General features: G+C 43.7%; 1 protein-coding gene across 2 annotated transcripts in view; it reads right to left on the bottom strand.

Annotated features, from left to right (window-relative positions):
* DNAH7 (dynein axonemal heavy chain 7) overlaps positions 1-22,731 on the bottom strand; it is a 1,967,826-nt gene that overhangs the window by 1,891,606 nt on the left and 53,489 nt on the right. For both annotated transcript variants that reach the window (XM_085648764.1, XM_085648765.1), the window contains exon 2: positions 12,764-12,829. In XM_085648764.1, the coding sequence (XP_085504890.1) occupies positions 12,764-12,829 (66 nt within the window). The remainder of the gene's footprint in view (positions 1-12,763; positions 12,830-22,731) is intronic.

Raw genomic sequence — 22,731 nt, 5'->3', positions numbered from 1 at the left:
TGGATACCAGACTCTCCTCACTCAGTCCGGAGTCACAAGAATGACTTGGGGCCCGGTCACTCCTGATATTCTTCAGAACCCTGGGAAGCAGTGGTATGGGCAGGCCTGAGTTCCACTTGCATTGAAAGGGGTCGCCGAGTGATAGCCGCCTTGAAAACTCCAGTGTGTAGTATTACAGACCCTGTGCATTCTCTTCAGAGTTGAAAGGATCTAACCAAGGATCTCCCCACTGCTGAAAGAGGCCTTGCACCACCTCCAACTGCAGACGCAATTTGTGATCCACTAGGCATCAACGGCTGAGTTTGTCCCCCCTCGCGTTCAAAGAATCTGCCAGGTGTTGACCCACCAGGGTTATGCTCTGCTGTTCCAGCCATGTCCAGAGACGCAGGGTCTCCCGACAAAGGGTCCATGACCCCCACCCCGCCCTGCTTGTTGCAGTACCACATGGCGGTGGTGTTGTCCGTGAACACCTGCACTAACTTCCCCTTGACAGAGGGAAGAAATGCCTTAAACGCAAACCGAATAACTCGGAGTTCCAGCAAATTGATGTGGAGCCCGACTTGTCCGGAGACCAGTGTCCCCTGATCTCCACCTTTCCCAGATGGCCGCCCATCCCCAGAAGTGACGCATCTGTCACGACAATGAGCTCTGGTTGGGAGAGGGGTCTGCTGTTGACCCTATTGCGGTTTGTCACTACTGCAGATCTGTCACAGTTCCTTCCGAGATCTGGATCACGTTGAAAGGATTTCCCAGATGCTGTGCCCACTGGAACTTTAGGTCCCACTGCAAAGCCCGCATATGCCACCTTGCATGTTTTACCAACAGGATGCAGTGGGCCATGAGGCCCAGTAGTCTCAGAGTCAGTCTCACTGAAATCCAGGATAGAGGCTGAAACATTGGAATCATAACCTGAATATCCTGGACTCGATGCTCGGGAGGATAGGCCCGAAACTGCACTGTGTCCATAACAGCCCCAATAAACTGGCTGTTTTGGGGCTCCTGAGGCGGTCCTGCGACCTCCTCTTCTTCGATCAGGACCGAGATCGCTGCAGTCTCCCTGGATGGTGTCGACTGCCTGCCTGCAAGGAGCTTCATAGCCTGTTCCCGCAAGGCCTTCAGAGCTATAGGCCTACAGTCCGAGCACAACTTCGAATCGTGGTCGCGCTCGAGACACCAGAGACAGACAAGGAGGGTGTCGATAACTTGGCACCTTGTGGTTAGAGGTACAGCACGGTTTGAACCCTATCTTCCTCGAAGACATCCACAAAGTCGACAAAAAGTCACATGGCGCCTATATAGATGACTATGATGTCATAACCAACGGTACCAACGACGTCACATGGAGCCAAATGAAGCCACCCGAAGGCACATGCAAGGGGTATTGCTCGAGCAAAAGTTTCCGGATCTGCCTGGATACTTAATTAAATTGCCTTTTTTATTGCTTTTTTGTAGTTTTACATTGGGTGAACTTGGGGTAGGGCATTGGAGTGATTTACATGAGTACCAGTTACACTACACAAGATCAGGTGCTGCTTTGGCCCTAACACTACATCCTCTGTAGTTTAATAAAGGCTTAAGAAAGGTTGCCACACAACGAGGCTTTGCAAATACAAACACACCTTCGAGTAAGTCCTGAAAGACATTAGAGCCAAGATGACCACACCTGGCCCCCAGCAAGGCAGACGCTGCTTCTCTGACTTCATCCCCTTCCCAGCACACCATAATCTCAGAACAATGGCCTGATAGGGGAGGGGTGAAGGAAAAGCGCTCCATGGGGGCTGAAATGTAGATGGCCCATGACCATAAAATCACCTGGTCCCCCAGCAAGATCACTGCATACTCCCACCCTCTCCCACCCACCATTGCCTGAATGTGATGGCCTGGCGGGGAAAGGGTCTGGGGATCGACACTGCTTCTGGGCCAGGACGGCCCCACAAAGGGGCTGAGGTGGAAATAGCCCAGAGCAACACCTGGCCCCCAGTGAGGTCAATTCTCACATTCACCAACCTCTTTTATCCCCCATAGCCTGAAGTGTGATGGCCTGGTAGGGGAGAAATTAAGCAGAGGCATTAAAAAAAACGGTCCACAGGTCATCATTAGGCACCGGGACATCATCCAATGCCGGACTCCCTGCTTTCCCAATTCAACCCTGACTCTTATTTGTCAAAACATGAAAAAGAGGAGAAGGTGACATGAATTCACATCAAATGCTTCAAAGTGTTTTGAACCATGTTAATAAAAGATCACAATAAACAGTTGATAACCTGCTTACAGAAATCTTTAATGATTTTTATATAGTGTACTTAATGAGTGATGTTGTGTTAGGTGAGGCCAAATCACTGTAATGCAACATTAGCACGCCTGTCAGACCCACTTCAGAGGTTTGGGGGGAGGGGGGATGCAGTCAAGGGCTACTGGGCCACAACCATGGGGGTAGAGGTCGTTTGCCACTGGTGCCCTGGGGTTCTCCTATGATGGTTCTGCAAACTGAGCCAAGTACACTCCTTTCAAGCTTGACTCTCAGAGCAGACATGGCAAGAAGGCCACGGTTTCTCCGAGAGGTAGTGGAGGGGGGAGGCAGGAGTTGTGGGGGTGGAATAAGGGGCTCAGGAGGTCAGGACTCAACAGTCAAACAACAGACACAATCACATATCTCTCCTGCCTGGTGCTATCTTAGTAAAAATAAAGTTCTTTAGTATCACAGACAACCGAAAAACTATACTGTTCAAGAGGACTCAACTATAGGGTTGTAACATCACCTGCAAATCCTAGTCAAGCTTCATACCCAATACGATCCCTTTTCTCTGTTCTAACACTTTGCATGTGGCTGTCATCAGTCTTATTGAAGTACAAATTAGGGACAGTAAACCCCTTCTTAGAACCTTCCTCAGCTTTAACAACAGACTCCACTGATCACCCCTCTACTCTACAATCCGACAAATGGCAGGGCTCAAGAAATTATAATCACTAACCCCTTGCTAAAAGGAATTCATAGAATGTCTAAGGGTAGCCCTGTTTCCATTCTCCCTCACTTCAGTGTCTGAGTCTCTAACCTGCACTCACAGGATTGCAATCAATATACTTCCACCATCTTGGGAAGCCTTATGCACCCTCCATCTTGTGCAATGCTAAACCAGCCTCCCCCTCAAATGGGTCCCATTGGGCCCAGGAATCAGACTCTTGCCATACAAGGACTCTTTTATCATGCACATGGTACACATTCACCCTGCATACCTGCATTTCACTCACACACACGGAATTGTCAGTGCAAAATTAAAGGGAGAATCACACTAAAGTGAAACTTTACATGAGTGGGGTCAGTAGACTGCAGTCCTCTGACACAGTAAAACATCTGCTCAGGACAAGGAAGTCACACTACTTGGTATGCTGCCACCACCACTTTATGAGATCGACCCTGGACATTAACAGTAGTCTCATGCCAGATATAAGGGTACGCTTGGAGCATTGCTTCAGGTCATAGAACAGGTTTTGGATCTTGGCATTTCCATCAACAGACCGAAGTCTCAATGCTGACCAGAACGCAGAAAGGTTGAGTTGATCCCAATGTGACATTTGGTGTTTTAGAATCATTCCAGAACGCAAAAAAAAATGCACGTCTGATATCCTTGCAAACCTGTGGAGCTCATTTCCATTGCGCACAGACAGCTGGAATCCTGATTTTTTTTTTTTACTTTTTGCTGTTGAAGTTTGTATACTCCAAACAAATCATACTGGCAAACTAAACTAAAGACTCAGTTGGTAGGATTCATTGTGAAGGTACATTTTGCAGTTACATAGTAATTCTCAAGCCTCATCATTAACAATCACAAAATTTCTTTATGCTAATCCTCGAATTTGAAATTTTGAAATAAGAATTTTTTTTTAATAAATAACACGAGATAGAAAGGAATAAAAATAAAAAGCGCAATAAAGTAGCCATTTTAATAAATTAACTCTCAATTAGAGTAGCTGTCTTCATGCAGAACACTGATCTTCCTCAAAACAGGCCTATAATTCAATGCATACATGTTGGATACATCTAGACACCAAGTTACCTGATTGAGAAATGTGTACATTTAGCACAACAGTTTTGAAAACATCATCGTACAGCATGGAGACCTCTCCCATTGCTGTATTTAATTTACACTCTGAAATCTGACCAAATGCAAGATTTCCTTTCAGTGTTTTAAGAATGACTGCATAGTTTGATTTAAAATAGATCACTATATTGTCTGGCTGTAGTAATTTTCCTACCACCAGGGTTCCCATGAAATGTGCAAATGTATTTATTAGGTTTTGCCTTATAGCCCACTTAACCTAAGAGGTATCAGCATGCTGCACAATTGTACAGAGAGATGCAGAGCAACCATTGTAGGCAAAAGAAAACCATTCGGCATCAGCCATTCAACACTACATTTAAAACAGTACAGAAGTACACGTCACTTGGATACAATTTAGCAATGTCCAAAGAAATTGCAGGAAAGGCGAACGGGTAAGGTGAGAAAGTAGCATGAGGCAAATATAGAATGGAAGCGAGGATGGAATGGAGGAGACTAAAGCAGGGTTTCATGTGAGTGGGCGAGAGGGTACGACTGTGCAGATGAAAAGGTGAGAAGATATGTGTGACAGACAAGAATCGGAGAAGATATGTGTAGAATGTATATTCAATGAAAGTATAATTTAAACAAAGGGTTTTCAGTTTTTTTCAAAATAGTATTAAGGTCTCTGGCCACACCAAGCTAACTGAGAGAAAGTTCCAAAGTAAGGATGCTGCACCAGAGTAGCCAGAGTTGCTGTTTTTTGGGTTCTGACATTTTTGGTTTTCATGGTTAGGCCATGATGACTTCTAAGGCCCTTGTTTGCCCCAGATAGCCTGGGACAGACACAGATGTATCCATTCTGCTTCAGGCAGATTGTCTGACATTAGGGCAAGGAAATTCCACCTCAGTCATGGGTTTGAGGGGGAGCCATTTCAGTTGTCTCCGAATAGGTGAAATGTGGCCAAACATAAATAAAGAATTTAAAAGGAGCGACTGCAGAAGTTGCAGTATCCATCAAGATAGTGTTCTTATAGTTGATTCTGACTAACCCAAAGGCCTTAGCAAAACGTGTCAGTATGCTGGAGAAGGGTATGAGCCTCTTGAAGGCATAGAGTGGGGCCTGGCTTTGGTTCCAACATAATAAGTCTATGCAGGAATGGGCGGATCGGAGTCAAGCCACGGGTCTCAAAATCAGATTTCCTTGAACAAGGATTGGGAAATGGAAATGCTGTGCAGCTCTATAAACCAGTCTATGTTGATTTTTGTGCTTAATCAAAGCTGCTAAAGATGAAATAAAAATGGGTAGCTAGAAGTGGGAAAGATGGCATCCTGATGAGTACCTTTAGTGATGTTAGTAACCCTGCTGGTCACTTATTAATAAGTAAATTTGCTATTGTGCCAAAGTAAAGATCGTTTAGAAACCTGCCAGGAAACCCCACTTGAGCTAAACAAGTCAGAGAAATGTCGATTTCACCAGATTGAAAGCTTTTTCCCTGTGCAGCAATGTTATTGCTAGGGATACAGTAAATGTAACCACCAGGACAATCGCCTCTGCCAAATAGTGCGTATAAGAGACCAGTAATGTGTCCAAAATAAAGCTGGTCTGTTTCTTTCAAACCCAACCACTAATTACAAACGCCAGTTGATTTGCTACTGTTTTCATTAGCAGTTTGTAGTCCGTATTTAAAAGTGCTAAGAGCCACAAGTTAAGGCGTCTGATTGAGGGGATACAACCACCGTACCGGTTTCGAGAAAGGGTGGAATAATTCTTCATTTAAGGAAATAATTACAGTTCGCTTCAAATAGATGCTGCTAAATATTTTAAAGACCACCTCTATATTTCGATAACCTCTTGTTTATATCTTGGTTCTGTTTGCTGAGGCCTGCTTGGAGCGCTCCCCAGCCAATCATTTTCCAATTGTATTTTCCTCTTAAAAGCGATTTTCTCTTTTACGTCCTGCAACCTCCCTGAGAAACCTCCTAAGGCCGTTTCCCAAATGAAATGTGTTCAATTGCATTAGGCCTCTTCTGCCTCAATATACTTTATAAGTAATTCCCCCACCCATCCTATGAAGCGAGGCTGGAGGGAGTTAATCTTACTGTCCTTTCACAAGCTGGGGGTAAATTGCCAGACTCCGTGATAGGTCCTTGCAGGTTCCACAGACGCAGAGAGTCTGCGTTCATCTTGGCACTACCCAGAACCTATAAATTAGTTCGAATCTCTCCTTACCTTTTGTCATCATTAACCCGAGGATTCCCCGTTTCTGGCTGTTTGCGCAACCAAGATATATACAAAGAGGCATATTTAGTAATTAAGTTACAGGAACGCAACATATCAACCATTCTTAAGTACATGAAAGCCAATCCCATAATTCTTTCCTTCTAAAAAGAATCAAGAACTTGCTGCAGAGTGCAAATAGCAACCAAATGTCTTTGAGGTGCTTTCTGGACCACAAAGGAGTGTACTGTATGTTACAAGCCCCATGCATCTTGGTAAAGGCATCATGTCCTAGCGTCTGTATCCTGGTCTATTTCATGGAACTAGACAAGGTAATCTCATATACCAAAAATAAAACCATCCCTGGATCAAAGGTATATTTTAAGTGGATGTACATGGCATATATATATTGGCAAACTATGTTGTTTTAATAAATTTGAACAACAAGAGAGCGAGGAAAAGCAAGACTTGTCCTCTTCCCCAGAGCAATATGGTCAAACAAAATGGACAAGTTTCATGACTTAAAGCAAACTTTTTTCGCTGTCATTGTGGGAAAACAAATTAGAAAGGAGAGAGAGCACAACTGCTGTGTAGGAAACCCCTCACCCACCTACCTAGTAGGTGGCATGCTTCATCATCGGGGCCCAACTGGATTGTCTAGCACAATCCAGTTGTGCTACAACGCCTGAGATACAGCGGAGCAGGGTTATGAGCAGTGAGTGAAGTGCTATGTGCAGTGATATAAGAGTTAAAAAAGTCTCAGGGAAATGCCCTTTTGAAAAAACTTTAATTTTAAGGGTCCCAGGACTAATGTAAAAAGAGAGAAGGGGATAGCATTAGGAATGTTATTTTCCTGGTATCCCTGGAAACTAAGGTCAACTAGTTTCAGCCTTCGTTATATTTCTAGAGGCTTTCGTCAGGACCAATTGAAATAGAAGAAAAATAAATTTAGGTGAATGGCCGTAAAAATTACATGTAGGCCAAGTGTAATTATCAGCACACACCCTAAAGTGTGCTGTGAGTGTAGTGATGATATACTCACAGTAACTTCGTTCGAGGTTACCTGTAAATCAAGAGTTAATTTAGAGCTGGGGAGCAGTTGTAAGTCATGCATATAGACTAAATGCATGCTCCTTTCGATAAGAAGGCTAGTGATATAGGACTAGACTACTAAGGTGAGGGTGTACGAACACTATAGAGGCTTGCGTGGCTACAATGTGCCCCACGAGATCCGTAGGTGAGTGATTATTGTAGTATCGGGGCACATGGTGCGCATAATCGTTATTCATTTTTGCGTGTCTATAGTGCGATCATACCCATGTTGTGTATGTGGAGTTGTGACTGTGCAAGTATAGAGGACACTGATAGCTGATGTGCTATAATAGTCATGTGCACGTGCAGTTTTAAAATGAGCTGATTAAAAGGTGGTAAATATCAGCAAAATTGTGTCCGCTTTGAGTGCCATACAGCAGACAGTCCTTCGTGCTTAAAATTGACAGACAAACAAAGTGACAGACAACACAGAACATAGAAATACAGTCTCACATGAGTAGAGAGGTTGTGAATCCTCTGGAGTTAGAACGCCGTGTGAATCTCCGCTTGCCTTAAGTGGAGAATGAAGGGCAAGGAGAGTGTAAGAGCGCCCTTAATTAAAGGCAAAAAGGTTAAAACAGCAAGGTATTCAGGGTCTAGACCGGTCCATGGTGGACCGCTAAGTTACTCACAGTTTGAAGGGAGAACAGGTCCGAAGTACCTAGGACGGCGCTCGGTTCCGCTTGTTCAGCGCCGATGCACGCGATGGGCGTGGTTATGAAGGGTGAAATCAGGAAGTAGCGTACTGACGCTGGGGAGACTAGAGCGTCTGCAAATTGTATGGAAATAGAAGATAAACTCGGTGTCCCGTTTTTACGAAGCACCAAGTGCGAGAACTAGACATTTTAAATTGTAAAAATGTCTAAAGTATGCACAGAACGAACTATGGAAAATAACCAACTATGATAAACAAAATTCTAAAATAAAATTCTAAACGGCTCAATATGCCATAGTAATAGGCATACAATGTGCCTGGAAATGGATGACAAATTCGGTGTCCCGTGTATGGGGCGCCGAGTGAGTGGAAATGACATTGAAATGTCTAAGGGGACCTAAAGTATACAGAGCTCCATGGGAAATAAATAGGAGTGCTAAACGGCCAACTATGCCTAGGTGAAGGACTACCATAAGGGGTAGATGTGAATAGTATGCTAGTGCTTGACAGGGGGTTACTGGCTGCCACTTGAAGCTAAATAGTAATGTTAGAAGTGGCGGTGATGGCGATCAGTCACAAGTAAGGAGGGCTGTGCATAACACAGTTTTAATGAAGACTAGAGAGCGATCAATGTCGATATATGCTGTTCCAGGGGACATTATCGTTAAGTCCTGAGATGTGGGTTGAAAGTCTGTAGACCCAGCGTTGTTCTTTTTCGAAGAGACGTTCTTGAATATCAGTTGGGCTAGGGTCTAGTTGTTCAATGACTACCCATGACATGTCATTGGTGGTGTGTCCCTTGGCCAGGTAGTGATCAGTGAGTTTGGTAGTGCTGCGTTTGCAGCGGATATTACTGCGATGCTCGCAGATTCTGATTTTGACCTTTCTGGTGGTCATACCAACATAGCGCAAGTTACATGGGCATGTGATGAGGTAGATGACGTTAGTTGAATTACAGTTGGTATGTTTATTGATTGTCCAGATTTTGTCATGTTCAAGGTTGAGTGTTTTAGTGGTTGCAGTGAGATGACAAATACTGCAGTTGCCACATGGATAGTGGCCTGTAACTTCTGGGAGTCCCCATGCATTCAGAACTGTGCTGGGCATGTTCAGTGTTTTTTTTGGCCTGGTAGGTACTAGGCTGTCTCTGAGATTATGCGACCTCTTGTATGAAAATAGAGGTTTTTCCCATTGTAGTTTACCTGAAGTGACAATTTTCCAGTTGTTTTGAATCAATTTAGCAACTTGGTTAGAGATGGTATTGAAGGTGGTTACACACGTGAGTGGTAAGGTCGTAGATTGATTCAGCTTGGGTTCCAAGAGACCTTCACGGTTTTGGTTGCGGGCTCTTTTTTGTGCTTTGTGGATAACTTTATTTGGGTATCCACGGTTTTGAAGCTTTTTAGTTAGTTCTTCTGATTGGTATTTAAAATCTTTTAGATCACTGCAGTTACGGCGCAATCTGAGATATTGGCCGAACGGTAGGTTGTCCCTTAGAGGCCTAGGGTGGAAACTCTGGAAATGTAGAAGAGAGTTTTTTGCTGTTGGTTTGAAGTGGGTTTTAGTCATCAGTACACCATCTTTTGCTTCAATTTCCAGGTCTAGGAAGGTGATTTTGGTTTTGCTTGTAGTGTGTGTGAATCGTAGGTTTTGGTCTAGTGTGTTAATCCAATTCAAGAAGTCGTTGAGTCTTTGGTTATTACTTGTCCAGATTAAGAGTACATCGTCGATGTATCTCTTATAGAAAGTGATGTCTGGATGGTAAATTGATTGAGGGTTGAGGATATGTAGTTCTTCAAAGTTTGACACGTAGAGCCCCGCTACACTAGGAGCGAAGGTGCTCCCCATGGAAGTTCCGTACTGTTGTAGGAATATGGTACCTTCATATTCGAAAAAGTTATCTTTGAGGGCTATTTCCGCACATTCCATTATGAATGATTTTGGGGTGTAGTACTCCCAGATTGTTTTGTCAAGTGAGGTGCGGAGCACCTCTAGGGTGTCATCTTTCACCCTTCATAACCACGCCCATCGCGTGCATCGGCGCTGAACAAGCGGAACCGAGCGCCGTCCTAGGTACTTCGGACCTGTTCTCCCTTCAAACTGTGAGTAACTTAGCGGTCCACCATGGACCGGTCTAGACCCTGAATACCTTGCTGTTTTAACCTTTTTGCCTTTAATTAAGGGCGCTCTTACACTCTCCTTGCCCTTCATTCTCCACTTAAGGCAAGCGGAGATTCACACGGCGTTCTAACTCCAGAGGATTCACAACCTCTCTACTCATGTGAGACTGTATTTCTATGTTCTGTGTTGTCTGTCACTTTGTTTGTCTGTCAATTTTAAGCACGAAGGACTGTCTGCTGTATGGCACTCAAAGCGGACACAATTTTGCTGATATTTACCACCTTTTAATCAGCTCATTTTAAAACTGCACGTGCACATGACTATTATAGCACATCAGCTATCAGTGTCCTCTATACTTGCACAGTCACAACTCCACATACACAACATGGGTATGATCGCACTATAGACACGCAAAAATGAATAACGATTATGCGCACCATGTGCCCCGATACTACAATAATCACTCACCTACGGATCTCGTGGGGCACATTGTAGCCACGCAAGCCTCTATAGTGTTCGTACACCCTCACCTTAGTAGTCTAGTCCTATATCACTAGCCTTCTTATCGAAAGGAGCATGCATTTAGTCTATATGCATGACTTACAACTGCTCCCCAGCTCTAAATTAACTCTTGATTTACAGGTAACCTCGAACGAAGTTACTGTGAGTATATCATCACTACACTCACAGCACACTTTAGGGTGTGTGCTGATAATTACACTTGGCCTACATGTAATTTTTACGGCCATTCACCTAAATTTATTTTTCTTCTATTTCAATTGGTCCTGACGAAAGCCTCTAGAAATATAACGAAGGCTGAAACTAGTTGACCTTAGTTTCCAGGGATACCAGGAAAATAACATTCCTAATGCTATCCCCTTCTCTCTTTTTACATTAGTCCTGGGACCCTTAAAATTAAAGTTTTTTCAAAAGGGCATTTCCCTGAGACTTTTTTAACTCTTATATCACTGCACATAGCACTTCACTCACTGCTCATAACCCTGCTCCGCTGTATCTCAGGCGTTGTAGCACAACTGGATTGTGCTAGACAATCCAGTTGGGCCCCGATGATGAAGCATGCCACCTACTAGGTAGGTGGGTGAGGGGTTTCCTACACAGCAGTTGTGCTCTCTCTCCTTTCTAATTTGTTTTCCCACAATGACAGCGAAAAAAGTTTGCTTTAAGTCATGAAACTTGTCCATTTTGTTTGACCGTTTTAATAAATTTATCACATGGATTTCCGCGCTGCTCCAGTGCTGTTCTTTCACACCTGGAGCAGAATTGGAAGGAAAATATATTATATACATCTCCAACAACACCCCACTTCACATGGAAGAGAGCACGTGGACTGCTTGGTATAAAAGGCATTTTTTATTCCATTGGGCCTCCTCCGACCCGGCAACAGAGAGATGCGTTTCGGCTGTCGCAGCAGTATATGTATGTATGTATGTGTTATATATATATATCTATCTCCATCCCTGAAACCTAATAGGACATTTAGTCCTATTTCTAGGTTCGTTCTAAAAATCTGGTCAACCTATCTATATAGTAAAATCGCAAAGACTGATAAAGGCTTATACAAGTGCTGAATCAGATGAACAATAACATATAGGCCATTTGTGTTAATGTTGACGGCAGGCTCAGCACAAAAGACAGGTTGTGGCTCATCAAAAGAAATGTCATCATTTGTCACCTGGTCTGCATTACATGTTCCACAGTGAGTTGCAGAAGGTTGACTCAAATGCACAGTTCAGCATTTGTAGCAACGGACTTTTCATAAAAATATTTTCTCAGCATCAAGCGGGACACGTGCAAGGCTACATTCATTTCACAGGTGTAGCTGGAATGAATGTCGGTGTGATATCATGCAACCACACGAGAACCGAGGAGAAATACAGGCTTCAGGCGAGGTCCAAAAGCGAGGGTACATTGGGGCCAACACTTTGCAGGTGAGCGCTTTCACCCCTAAGTAACAAATAAGTGTCATTTCAGACAGTAAGGAATGATAAGCAAAACGTATGGATGTAAAGCATTTGGGTGTAACCAAATACATACAAGGCTCACAAGCGGTGTAGAGGCACTGAAGTCGTGTTCAAGTTGACGAAGTAATGCATAGGATCCAGAATGCCACCATGGTCCTGTATATATTTCACAAACAATGCTTGGTGTGAGGTTGTGTAAAAGATGCCCAGTTGTACATATCAGTAGCAGACATAGAGCGCTAAGGAAGTATCACCTTGAAAGACAACTACTTTAATAAAATATTTTTACCAGCATTATCTTCCTAATATTTCAAAGTGCTGTAAAGCTTCGCAGTATTTTGGCTACTTCTTACACAAATTGCAACACCGGGGCATCTTTTGCCACACTGGGCTCTCTGGGTTAAAGTTTGCCATCAGGAGCCTTAATGCATTGTTTATTGCTGGACTACCCATTGCCAACCCAGCAGACTCGGGAACTGATCTGGTAGCCAGGGAGCCACATCAGGAGATTATGGAAATCTTAGTTGACTCTTGCTATTCTTCAATTAGAAATAGAACAGGTCTCCTATTACAGACCAGTTATCTATTCATAAATGAATACATATTGCTGTGACATGCTATGAGGAAACCGTCAGCAATCAGGTTTGGATATTACCTCTGGCAACTGTGGTAGAAATCTCACTGTTGATTTTGGCAACTTTCCTTTGGACCGTTTTTTAGGCTGTAAGGAAGAAAGAAAACTGTTAGCATATTTCACAATCATATAAAACATCACAGATCATACAGTAAAAGCTTGCACAATTTTTTAAAAATATATTTATTGAGAAGAGCTGTCACCCTAAGCTCTCCTGTTGCTGACACAAAGCAATGACAATTGAATATGAGAATAAGCAGATCTTCAGTTTGCAGCGACAATTGCCCAGAAGTCCCATCTTACATGCTAAGGCCCTGTGTGCTTCAATTGCTGCAGTGGTTACATTACCATTTGCAAATGATACACTACTTACCTTCAGAAAGATGTTATAAAGAATGATATAATGATCACTCTCAAAAATGAAAAAGAACCTCACTGGTGTTGTGTAAACATGATACACTACACCCCACCTCCCCAGAAAGGGCCTCGTAAAGAATTAGCAAGGTGATTTCACTAATTACATATTATTACCCCTTAACACGGGGTGTTAAAGGGTATTATGCACCTCATTGCTGCGGTGCATGAATCAGAAACTGTAGGTTTTACCCTATCCTGTGAAGATATCTTGAGAATTACTGGAAGATGTCCAGCATATAGACTACTACCATTACGACATATTTGGCAATGTCAGGCAGGGCTCCATGACATTTCTTAAATGCTGGTATTATGCACGTTCCTCCCCAATCCATTTCCTCCAGAACATGTGACTTCCCCCTCACCTAAGTTTAAAGGTAGACATTTGTAAGATCTGCAGTGCCATACAGTCTCGCGCTATCTTCATAAAAATGGCAAAGGAATACAAGCGATTCTTCAAAATAGTTTCCAATTGTGAACAGACCTATGAAATGCTAAGACAATGCACCCTGTCGGATGGGCAAGCAGGATATACTTCCATGTGAAGATATTCTTTTAAGAACGCTCTACCCAACCAGACATCATTACCAGTGTAAGACCACACACATCAATGCTCGAGAAGGCGTGAACCAAAGCCTATGCTGCAGCCTTGCGTATCTCCAGCCTGGCAAGAAGGAACAGAGGCCTTAACGTTGAGGAAAAGAAACATTCCAGAAGTTCATGAACTAGATGAAATCTCCTCAGATCTCGTCAGGTACTAAAGCAAACCATCAACTCAACTAGTCGGGTCACGTGCAATAACCAATATTATTCAGCTATGCAAAGAGAAAAGGACACCCAGAAATTATTATTCAGTTTTAATAGTAAATATTACTAATAGAAGGTCTACACAGTGTCCATATGGAGTTTCTCGCATTTAGGGGTGTAAACCGTTTCTGTTTTGTGTCCTACATACACCACATAAGTTGCTTAAGAGGACCCAGAGACAAAATGACAAGGGAATCAAAGGAAGCATAAGGAGAGAAGTAATGTTGAAGAGTTTCATAGTTAACTTTTATCAGCGCATAGTAGTGAACGAATATTTCACTATATTTTTCCATATCCATTTTTTATGATTTTTTTGTTGTGTAAGGACTAACTGGGGATATATTTAGTGCTGAATCCTAATCAATGTGCCTGGCTTTTCATCTCCTCCTTTGAGCTCTACCCCTTACAGATGGTGACCCCAGTAAACTCGGAACTCCGCATCCCTTTCTCCGGTCATAGCCCAGTGTAGCGCTCTCCTTCCTTTTCCACTTCCCTGCTTGAACCATGCTTTGGACACTTCCCACTGCCTCAGTCTTGACCCCCTGTTTCTCCTGCCCGTCTGTTTTCAGGTTCCTTTCTTCTGTCTGCCCTCCACATCCTTTCTATTACCTATCATTTGGTTGTTTCTTCATGCTCTTCATATGTATGGGCGCTGTGCATCGCAGGTTCCCTGGGAGAAGACTGCTGTAATTACAAGTATCGGAGACTCTGCCGTGAAGCAAGATCAGTCAAGATAAGAACAACACCCTGTCCTTTCGATGCAAGCGGAGATAGTTTTGTTTTTCCCTAACATTTTCTCTAATGTGCTTAGCTGTTCTAGGAGTACTCTGCATGGGGATTTCGTCTCCCCCCCCTCCCCCCCCCCCCCAAGGGTGACGTTGCAGTGCTTAGATCCATCTTTTGCATGTCTACCTGCACAGGGGTTCGCTCTGAACTTCCTTTCCTTGTCGTTTATGTACCATTTCCCCTCCATGCACGTTTGCACCTCTCGTCCTCGCGGTCTTTGCATACTGCTGCCTACTCGTTATAACTTGTGTTTGGTTTCTGGGTCTCAGCTTTCCTCGTTGCCTCATATCTGGATTAAGAATACAAGCGAGCGCATTCTTACGGCTGCCTTAGGGCTCCCTTTCCTGTTTGTAAAGCAATGTTTGACAGCAGGGTTTGTAATGAAGGGAAGCTTTCTCTGTCTTGTTACCATCCATCCGGAAGGGGACCCCAAACCTCCCTTAACTCCTGCCCTTATGTCACTAAGCCCATTACACCCTCAAGTCTTATAGGTCCAATGACTCGGACCATCTCATTCTTTTGGAGTTCAAAACCCATTTTTGATCTGTATGCATTACATAAGTGCCGGGCAGGCAATGCAATATTGGATAACGAGTCATCAAACGATCAGTTGTATGATCTATATCCCTTATGGCGTCGGTCTTTCTCCTAGGATGACAGCCCCAGGCCTTTCAGACCTAGCTCACATCCCAAGGCCCATTAGGTTGAAGGCCTCCCCTTCTTGTAGACAATACAACCTGGCTATCAGTACGATGACCATGATCATTAGTAGACCGCCTAACTGGGACTTCAGTTGTATCTGGACCTTGTTGATACTCAACCTCCAACTTGCGATGCTGAGAAGTGGGTAAGGGTCACAATTCTTCACCACAGCAGTGAGGGTGAGTGTGAAAAGGCCTCCTTTGAAGTGGTCCTGGTCGTCCCCTGAGTGCACCCTGGCTGGGCCTTTTAAACGCTGCAGTACAAGTTCACAACCTCTTGCACGCCCATACTCTTACGCGCCTTCTATTCTTGGTAGGCCTTCGCCATCTATTTGTGTTGGATTTGTGATTACCCCCTTTAAGTAGCACTGCTGCCCTTTCCTTGGCACGGAGGTGACCAAAGGGTACCTCGAGACAGAGCTGGAGGACCTCTCCGGCCCTCAGAGCTTCCTGCTCGGGCTCGTCCTGCACCACTTCCATTGATTCGAAGTCAATTCCTCATTTCAAGGTGATCTTCTGCACAGCTCCACAGTCCCTTTACTGTTTAAAAATCATTTCAGATTATCAACACAAGCCTCGTCTCGGTTTGCTCGTACTTAGATACAGTATTTCCACCGAGTGGCCTTTTATCCCAGTCTTTATTCCAGTTCCTTTCTTCTGCAACCTTTCATACTACCGTATTTAGTCCACCTTTCTCTCATTCCATTTTGACCAACTAGATCTCCTTAATGATTTTACACAGAATCTTGTTAGTTAAAATGTTATTTCCTTTTGCATGTACACTTTTTTGGTTTGCTGCTATTTGATTTCTGATTGCACTCGATTATACGTTCTTCTTGTTTTCTCACTGATAAATAAGCCAGGCACTAGGCCGAGGGGACAGAAAAACCTGCAACTTCGGGAATCATCAAGCTGCACTCACCTATTTTGGAGTTGACCTCTGGTCAAAAGTTGTTGATCTGGGTTACTGTAATGTTTAAAAGATACTAAAAGTATTCTGCTAATTTTTAGATCTTATATTTAATTTGTCCACTTAGCCTCCTCTTAAACTAGGCTATGCGTTGTAGTTTCTTCTTGAGTTCAGTAGATTAAACATATATTTTAGCGTCACTGTATGTTTAGAATTAATACAGAAGTATTTGCCTCCTATGCGGAAGGTTTCACAGGAAAGAACTGTATTCCTTTAAAAGAAACAAAAAGAACAGCACATCAAAACAGATACAGCGGAGCTCATTTGGTATTTAAAAAGGAATTCAATATTTCTAGGAACAGCTGCATGGAAGATTATATCAGTTTTTAGCTGTTATCATAAAGGAGTTTGGTGAAGGCATATTTCACTGTCTGCTCCTGCAAGATATCATCCAGTCACCAACTTTTCACTAATGAGATGAATATATTAATGCTCCTTCTGCATAAATCTCGTTGGCACCACCTGTTCATCTGCTCAAACAGCAGGGATGTTTAGGTAAATGTCAAAGGGAAATATTTGCTTCTGTTACATTATAGAAACATCTATTATTTTTCTTTTTTTTAAAAACTGGAATAGGTAAAAATTCTGGGATGTAAAATCATATCTAGTAAAAAATAGAAGCATAATGCCATCTTCTGCTGAAAATTGTTACATGCACAAAATTTATCTGTAGCAGTCAGATTTCCATGAATAGTAAGCGGTGCCTAAATTCTGCTTTTGAAGCTCACTACATCCAGTACCAATAAAATAAGTGGTAACCAAGCGGCATTACAGCTGTTCACTGATCAATTGTTAAACTTCGTGACCATTCAAACTTGGTGAATGCGATGGAGAGAATCAGTGAAGTACGAGGATATTTGATTGGTTTCAGGGATAATGGAGCAGGAAAAAAGCTGGATCTGTCTAAATCTCAAGTGGGTCCTCATCTACAGACCAGACAACTCTCCTGGTGCACTCCATGAGACTCAACCAGCCAAGCTCAATTAGCGGAGAGAGATGTTTAACTTAACATCTTTCAGCAAAATGTGAAGGCGAAAGGAGGCCAGAGTGGAAGAAGGAACATTAATATCTACCATTAATATCCGTGTTAGGCCTTCAAAGAGTTCTGTAGCTCCTATGTGAAGATTATCTATGGAGTTGGTAATCTTGGCTGCACCACAGAGAGCACTTCAGTGGGTTCCCTTCTTTCAAATCTGTATGAATCCACAAAGCATCCCTGGATTGCATGTGGTTTGGAGTTTAAAGGACACTCAAGTAGGTTTGCCCTCCCTCCTGAGTGGGCTCATCGAACATTCTCTGGATTGCTCTTCCATCACTTGTAGGTGGCCCCATACAGTTCTCACTCTTAACTGACCAACCATCCCATCTGCTGGTTGCCCTTTTTTGCCTGGGCATATACAGTGCTCTAAAATTGCTTTCTCAATCCAGAAAGTCATGTAAAACTATAGCAACACCTTTGTGTGTGCCTACACTGTCCGGACCGGTTTCTCCACCTTCCTCAGTATTTTTCCTACCACTTCAATCTTTCACGATTCCTCCTTCCGACAATATTCCCAAATTCTTTCAATTCCCAGAACCTCCTTACCTCCCTCATCCCCATTATCCACCCAAGTCTAGTCCTGCTCTATCATCACAGCTTTCCGATCTTAATGCTTCTCCGTCTCCTTATACTACCACACTCATCTTCACTTTATCAAATTTCGCTCTCACCTGTGTGATTCTCATTTCCTGTTTACTTCCCTCCCCTTCCCCCACTCCAACTTACACTGGAACTGTGCATCCTTAACGGCTATCCTACTCTCTGACTAACCCACACCTACGGTGCTCTCACTGCATCCAAAAATCAGCTTGGCTCCACTTTACCACCCCAGTAATTATAAGTTCCCTCTTATAAACTTTGCCTGCTAATGTTCCCCTACTTATCACCATATTCTCACATTCATAAGCCACAATCTCTATCTCCTATGTATGTATATAGGTAGGTATAGATATATTAAACTCAATGTACAGCTTCCTTGAACATATATGTATATTTAAAAAATAATATATATTGCTTCGGGTTCTGCACACACTGTCGATCCCTTCCACACACTCCCAGGTGCCATCTACAGGCAGTGTAAATCGCGATTATGTATGCTTGCGGTAAATGAATCCAAAGCACTCTTATTAAAGTGAAAAATGTGTTGCAAGAGTATATCTAACTGCAAGGTACTGAACTGTGCAGGTAAGAATAGTAAAGCTCAGTGCTTAATTTGTGCCGGTGCTTTCCGGTGCTTAGCATCGGCACTTATTTATCAGGGCCGGGTCTACATAATACCACGCGTCTGCAACTATGACTCTGCACGACACGTCATATGTCAGGCAATGTAAATGTGGGTAGACATTCAGTATCTAAAACTAATTTACCTCTGGCTCAGACTCGCGCGCGCAGACCGCCCGACTCATTTTATTTATTTCAATGACGATCATGCGATGCGTATTTCAAATGTGTTTTAGGCGGCAGGCGGCGGGTAGCGGGCTGCGGCCGTACGTAGGCGTTGCTGCCAATGGGATGGCTGGAAGACACTCATTGGGCAGGGGGCTGTATTGCGAGTGGAGAGCTGTGCATGCGTAGATTTTTTTCAAATTGCCCCGCCCCAGGCGCACCCGCACGCACCGTCGAGTTTAATTTTTTTGCATATTTATATAGCGCGAACTCGAACCGAAGGTATTGGAGCGCTGTACTATATGAGCACCGTATTTACATTACATATCCAGGCACGGGGAGATGAAGTGATTTGCCCCGAATCACAGGATGTGGACGTGACCCCGAGGCTCGAACCCTGGTTTCCTGCACCCAGGATATGGACGCGACCCTGAAGCTCGAACCCTGGTTTCCTGCACCAGAGGCGGCAGCTCTAGCCGACGGACCACAGCCTCTCCCCAGTCGAGTGCAGGCAGTAGCAGGCCTAGGCCGCCTATTGAATAAAGGCAGGCAGGCCAGTGCCTGGCTACCCACCACCACCAGCAGTATCTGTAAGTAGCAACGCTGCTTTTTTGGGGGGTGAGAGCGTGAAGGGTGGTGTCACACTGTCTGCAAAGGTCAGGTGGTAGGCTAGCTCCGGCTCGGCAATGAAGTCCGGTGTAATGGGGTTAATCTTTAGTACATAAGACCATGGCGGAAGGCGACAAATCCTTTCTTTGGCAAAGGTAACCTTTGCCTACTGTCCTGCTGCGTGGATATTTCTTTTTCTATGCAGCGCAGGAGAAAAGAAGTTTGTTTATTCCTATTCACCTTTCCAGACCCTGCAGCTGCTTATCACATCAGGCTGTGACACAAAGTTTGACTCATTGAGTAGGTAAGAGAGTGTGTTACTAGTTGTTTTTCTTTTTAATATCTGCACAGGCCCAGCAGAACACATACTTCGTGGGCGCTTCTTTTAAACAGTAACAGTTTTTATCATTATCGTGGCCGATTCAGGACAACAATAAGACAATACAAAATGCCCAGATAACGCTGGTGTTTAATGATCCTGCTGGAGAGCAATCATTTGTCTGTTGGTAGTTTTTAAATGCAGATGAACTGTATTTTATGTGGAAGCTCAGTGGGTTACTGCTTTTGTTACAGAGATCCTTGTGTTACTTGCAGTTCAGAAGTTACAATCCTAACATAGTACAGTGACCAATGAATTGTCACCAAAGAGCTGCAAACAAACATGAATGGGATAGTTACAACTTTCCTTTTTTGTTTTGTGATATAGTTAGAACTTCCCCAGTCTTTCATTATTCTAATGTTGCTAAAAAGAGTATGTTTGAGCAGATATACATTTTTATCAGTAAAGCTGACTCCCATAGAATACTCTTTAAATCCTAAGGTTGCGTTTCCCCAGACCAAACCCTCTTAAAATATCCGGCTCACCAGTATGGATGACATGTGATTCATACACCTTGTAATCCTCAATGGCTTATGTGACATTCCCTGTAGACAGATTTACATACTTGTATGATTCATTGTCTCTGTATAAAGTGTGCATGGTGTAAAGTACTGACACACACTACACTGATATGAGTAACGCTATACAACAAATGAAATGCATATGAGAAAGGGGCTACGTAAAGATGAGGGGCACTGGTGGAGGGTGGCAGTGAGGGAATCCGAGGAGGTCAATGTCGGGGCACAGTTGGAAGGTGTTAGTAAAGGTTATTGGTGTGGCGCCAAAAAAGACTTTCGCATCAGCGCAGAAGCCGGCCGTATCATGGCCTTTCTGTTTTTGTTTATTTAATTAGCAGTCGGGTCATAAGGGCTACTGTGGAACATACTTTAAAGTGCATGCTAATTATATTTACTGCTATATTCAATGTTTTAAGTTTGAAGGTGATTTTACTAATGTTTTTACCGGGAAAAATGAAAGTGAAGCCCGATGGTGCCTGATATGGGGTTGGGGCCCAAGGTCAGCTGTGAGATAAGGTGCACTGGAGAGGAGTAGTGGATAATCAAGCCTGTAAGGGAGTGTGTTGCAGAGTCAGGGGTCAGGTGGAGGTAGCAATGAAGAGGGAATCTCACTGAAGGCTCGCACAGAGGGAGCCCGAGAAGTGTCACTTGCCCGATACACCTCAGAAACCTCCTCTTCCCATCAAAGGGACATTACATGGAAAAAACACTTTTTGAGAGTGATAACATTGTGAAAGAGACTTGGAAAATAGTGTGTTTTACTGGGCCTTGTAAGACTAAGAAGAGATAAAGGAGGGCCCTGAAGCAAGCCTGCCCAGACATATATGCGACAAATCGAGCCTACAGTGGCCCACCCAAATGCACCCTTGGCCCACCCAAATAAAAATTCCTGGAGCCGGGCCCGTTGCCCTTCATCCAGCCTTCTCCTGTCCCGGGCCGGGCAGTGGCAGACTACGTTAAGGTTTAATAGTTTTTCTGACTCCGCACTTGCATTTACTTTGTCACGCTGTTTGCACCTTCTTGCATACACGAGAGAGATTATCACTCTGTCAGCAACTTAATTCTTAGAATCTGTGCAGCAACCTCCGACCCATCGGCCGCACATGCGCAAGCACCTTGGTTCGTGGGCACTTAGTTCCCCGTGGGGGCTGCTCACACAAAGTCCAATTTTGTGATTGAGAGGACAAAAGGTGACAGAATGTGGTGGTGCCCCAGGCCCACACATTTAGGAAATTCTCCCTTGATAATTCTAGCTTCACTGTGCCCTAGTTTGTGATGTCTGGGGAAAAAAAGTGAAACCGGCTTGATAGATTTATTGAAGCTGGAAGAGACTGCTTTACTCAGTGGCCTAGGGGCTTCCAAAACATCGCCACGAGCCCCATGCCTTTGACAGCGTCCCCTTAAGCAGGGTGCTATTTTAACACCAGGCCATGTGCGTGTTTCTCAGACAGAATCGTACTTATTATTCCAGGGTCTCAAGACATGGATGAATTGGGTGGGGGGGCTCACTGAAAGCTTGTAAAAGTTTATTACACTTCCTCTTGGAAACAGAACAAAAATAAATATATAGAGATGAAGAGGCCAAAGTTCACACAGGAGAGGCTGAGCTTTGCAAAAGGGGAGGGAGCACCTTTTCACAGGCTCCCTTTCCAATGTGTCACGTTTGTTAGAAAATGCTAATGCCATCATGCAAGAAGGGGTTAGAGAAGCATGACCTTGTGAGAAGATGCAGTGATCACATTCTTTCCCTGCTCATTTCACTTCCTAAAATTCAGGGACAAAAAACACACACAACTGTTATCTGTAGCACTGTTTTAGTTTGGATTTTTAGAAAAGACAGGGTCAGCTGCTGTGCAACTTAAGCAGGCTGTGTGCCTCTGACCTTTGTATGTTCATGGATCTTTGTGGGAAAATTTAGGATTGTACACTGTTTTGCACCTGTCAAATATGTTTTAACTTGGCAGTATTTTGTTACTGTTTATGATTGACTACCTTTAAAGCACACAAAATCAACCAAGTTAAAAAAGATCTATGAATTAAATACACTAAGTTTAAAAAAATGGCATGGTTGGGACAAAAATGTAATTTGCATGACTGCCCATGTGCCAGACCTGCATGCCCGACCTGCATTCCTGGGTTTCTGACTTTTGTCATGACACACACTAATCCCATGTGTGTAAATTGCCTGAGGAACAATATTTTGACAATAATAGGTTCTGGACCCGGTCCTGAACCGGGAGGGGTGCACCAAGCATACTGTCCCTATCGTGGGTTTACTAGTTTCATGCCTCAAGCGAGTGCGGAAATGGCAGCATACCATGATTGGTGAATTACAGTAGCAGGTCTGTACCTGTGAGGGGTGAATACACACTTGAAGCTC

This window comes from Triturus cristatus, chromosome 3_2 (assembly GCF_964204655.1).
Source record: "Triturus cristatus chromosome 3_2, aTriCri1.1, whole genome shotgun sequence".
NCBI lineage: Eukaryota > Metazoa > Chordata > Amphibia > Caudata > Salamandridae > Triturus > Triturus cristatus.
The sequence above is the reverse complement of the archived record's forward strand: the minus strand, read 5'-3'. Positions and strand labels throughout refer to the sequence as shown.